Below are 2,011 nucleotides of genomic sequence, written 5' to 3'. Positions count from 1 at the left end.
TCGCGGTGCTGTGACTTATGCAGCCGACAAATTCGACCTTCGGAGGACCCGTCCTGCCATTTTGGACACAGCCTAAAACAACCGCTAACTCTGCTAACGCTGCTAACACTGCTAACTCTTCCGTAAAAGACAAACTTGCAGTTGCCGCCAGTGTTTGAGCTCCACTTCAAACTGCCGAACCACACGATCCATCCATGCTCAATAAAAAATTTTAAATGCCATCTTCAGCAGCATTAACGGTGCTAGCAGCATTAGTAGCATTAGTAGTTGCTGTTGTCACAGGATGATGACATCTAACACTTCTAACACTGCTGAAATGGTACTTGTGGTCTTACAATTTGAAGTGAAGCTTGGACTCTGGCTGCAACTAAAAGTTTAATTTNGAATGAGTCAAAGCAAGGCTTTGGGCATGTTTTTTTTATGAGAGTATAACATTATAACATGATATAAAACTCAAAAAAGTTGATTTTACATGATATTGCCCCTTTAAAAATGGACTGTGATTCTGCAGGACGCTGGTCCGGTCCRGTCTGGTGAGTCTGGAGCTGAGGGGAAAGTGGCCTCCATGCGATCTAAGCTAACAGGAAGTGATTTGCTCTCACCTTGCTGTGGTAGGCGTTGCTGTTCTTGGCCACGGCGCACTGACGGTCCACCAGGAAGCAGTACCTCCTCCTCTCCTCGGACAGAGCGTTCTTGTAGCCCTCGGCGATGTAGCTGTCCAGCTCGCCCTGCTTGTTGCTGATTGCCTCCACGTACTGCGGAGAGAGGACACGAACACGGCGTCAGCTTTCTCACGTGCTCTGAAACTGAAACGTTGCAGAATTCAAAGCTGAAACATTACAAGATAGTTAATAAAAATACGATTTGGATTTTGACACTTTTGGTTGGTACGTCAGAGAAGCCAACATCTTCCCCCCTAAACAAGAACGGCTCGTCCACATCTGACATCACCTCCGAGCACACAAAGGTAAAAGCAGGACCTTCCTTCACTTATATAAGTGAGAGCGTTTGAAGGATCTCATGGTGTCAGATAAAGTGAAGCAGCATCCTCGAAGTGTCAGACAGAGTGAGGTGTTCTCGGCCGCGCCTCACTCGTTCACAGAGACAGTCAGCAGCCCACGCAGCGTCATGCATGTCTGGCTGCTCCGACTAACRGCTGAAGGAGGCCAGGATGGGAAAAAAATAAATAAAAATAAAATAAAATAAATAAATAAATAACTGATGGAGGCAGGAGAAGAAGCTATAGAGGGACTCAAGTCATTGACGAGGCACCAGAATCGTCTTCGTCACACTTGCAGCAACACCAGAGGTGCTAATTACAGAATAATAAAAGCTAATTCAAACACTCATTAGAAAACATCTCCGCCTCATTTCCATTTTTATCCAAACACAAGAGTCTGAGCGACTGTCTAATTATATTACAGCACATTTTTACACATTAGGAGGAGGAGATGAAAGAACAGGTGCTTGATTCTAAAAACTAAATAAATAAATTATCCTGATGTTTGTGATCTCATGACACGAGTCTCAGTATGGAAACTTTAGATCTCTAGTTTTAAATGTTTAGTCTAAAACATAAATGTTATAAGCACATTTTCATTATTTAGCTCACTCTCTGGGTGTTAAATCCTATTGAAAACTTTTCCACCAACATTTTGTTGTCACTGTTCTTACATTTATCCGTTTTTGCTAAATGTTCAATTTAAATGTTAGACAATGTAATATTCAATCACAAATCTTWATGTATAAATCTTAAATGTAAAAGTTAAATCTTAAATTTCATAGTTAAACATTAAAGTTTAGATTTAAATTTTTCAGAATGGAACACAGCCTTAGATGCTTGTGCTTAGCTCTTGTGACGCCATCATCCTGAGACTAATGCTGTGTCAAAAACGGCAGGACGGGTCCTTCGGAGGACCCAGACTCCCCGGTCTCGGYGGGCCGGGTCCTTGGTAGACCGGGAAGACCGGAAAAAAAGAGGCTGTGGATTTGGAAGGTCTAGCCTCCCCTC

At 42.8% G+C, this 2,011-nt stretch overlaps 1 protein-coding gene across 8 annotated transcripts in view; it reads right to left on the bottom strand.

Moving 5' to 3' along the window:
* The window catches only part of baiap2b (BAR/IMD domain containing adaptor protein 2b), a 67,792-nt gene that overhangs the window by 15,710 nt on the left and 50,071 nt on the right, over positions 1-2,011 (bottom strand). For all 8 annotated transcript variants that reach the window (XM_014024345.1, XM_014024346.1, XM_014024349.1 and 5 more), the window contains one exon: positions 603-755. In XM_014024345.1, coding sequence (XP_013879799.1) covers positions 603-755 — 153 coding nt within the window. The remainder of the gene's footprint in view (positions 1-602; positions 756-2,011) is intronic.

The sequence above is a fragment of the Austrofundulus limnaeus genome, unplaced genomic scaffold (genome assembly GCF_001266775.1).
Source record: "Austrofundulus limnaeus strain Quisiro unplaced genomic scaffold, Austrofundulus_limnaeus-1.0 Scaffold419, whole genome shotgun sequence".
In the NCBI taxonomy this organism is placed as follows: Eukaryota; Metazoa; Chordata; class Actinopteri; order Cyprinodontiformes; family Rivulidae; genus Austrofundulus; species Austrofundulus limnaeus.
This window is presented reverse-complemented; position numbering and strand designations above follow the sequence as displayed.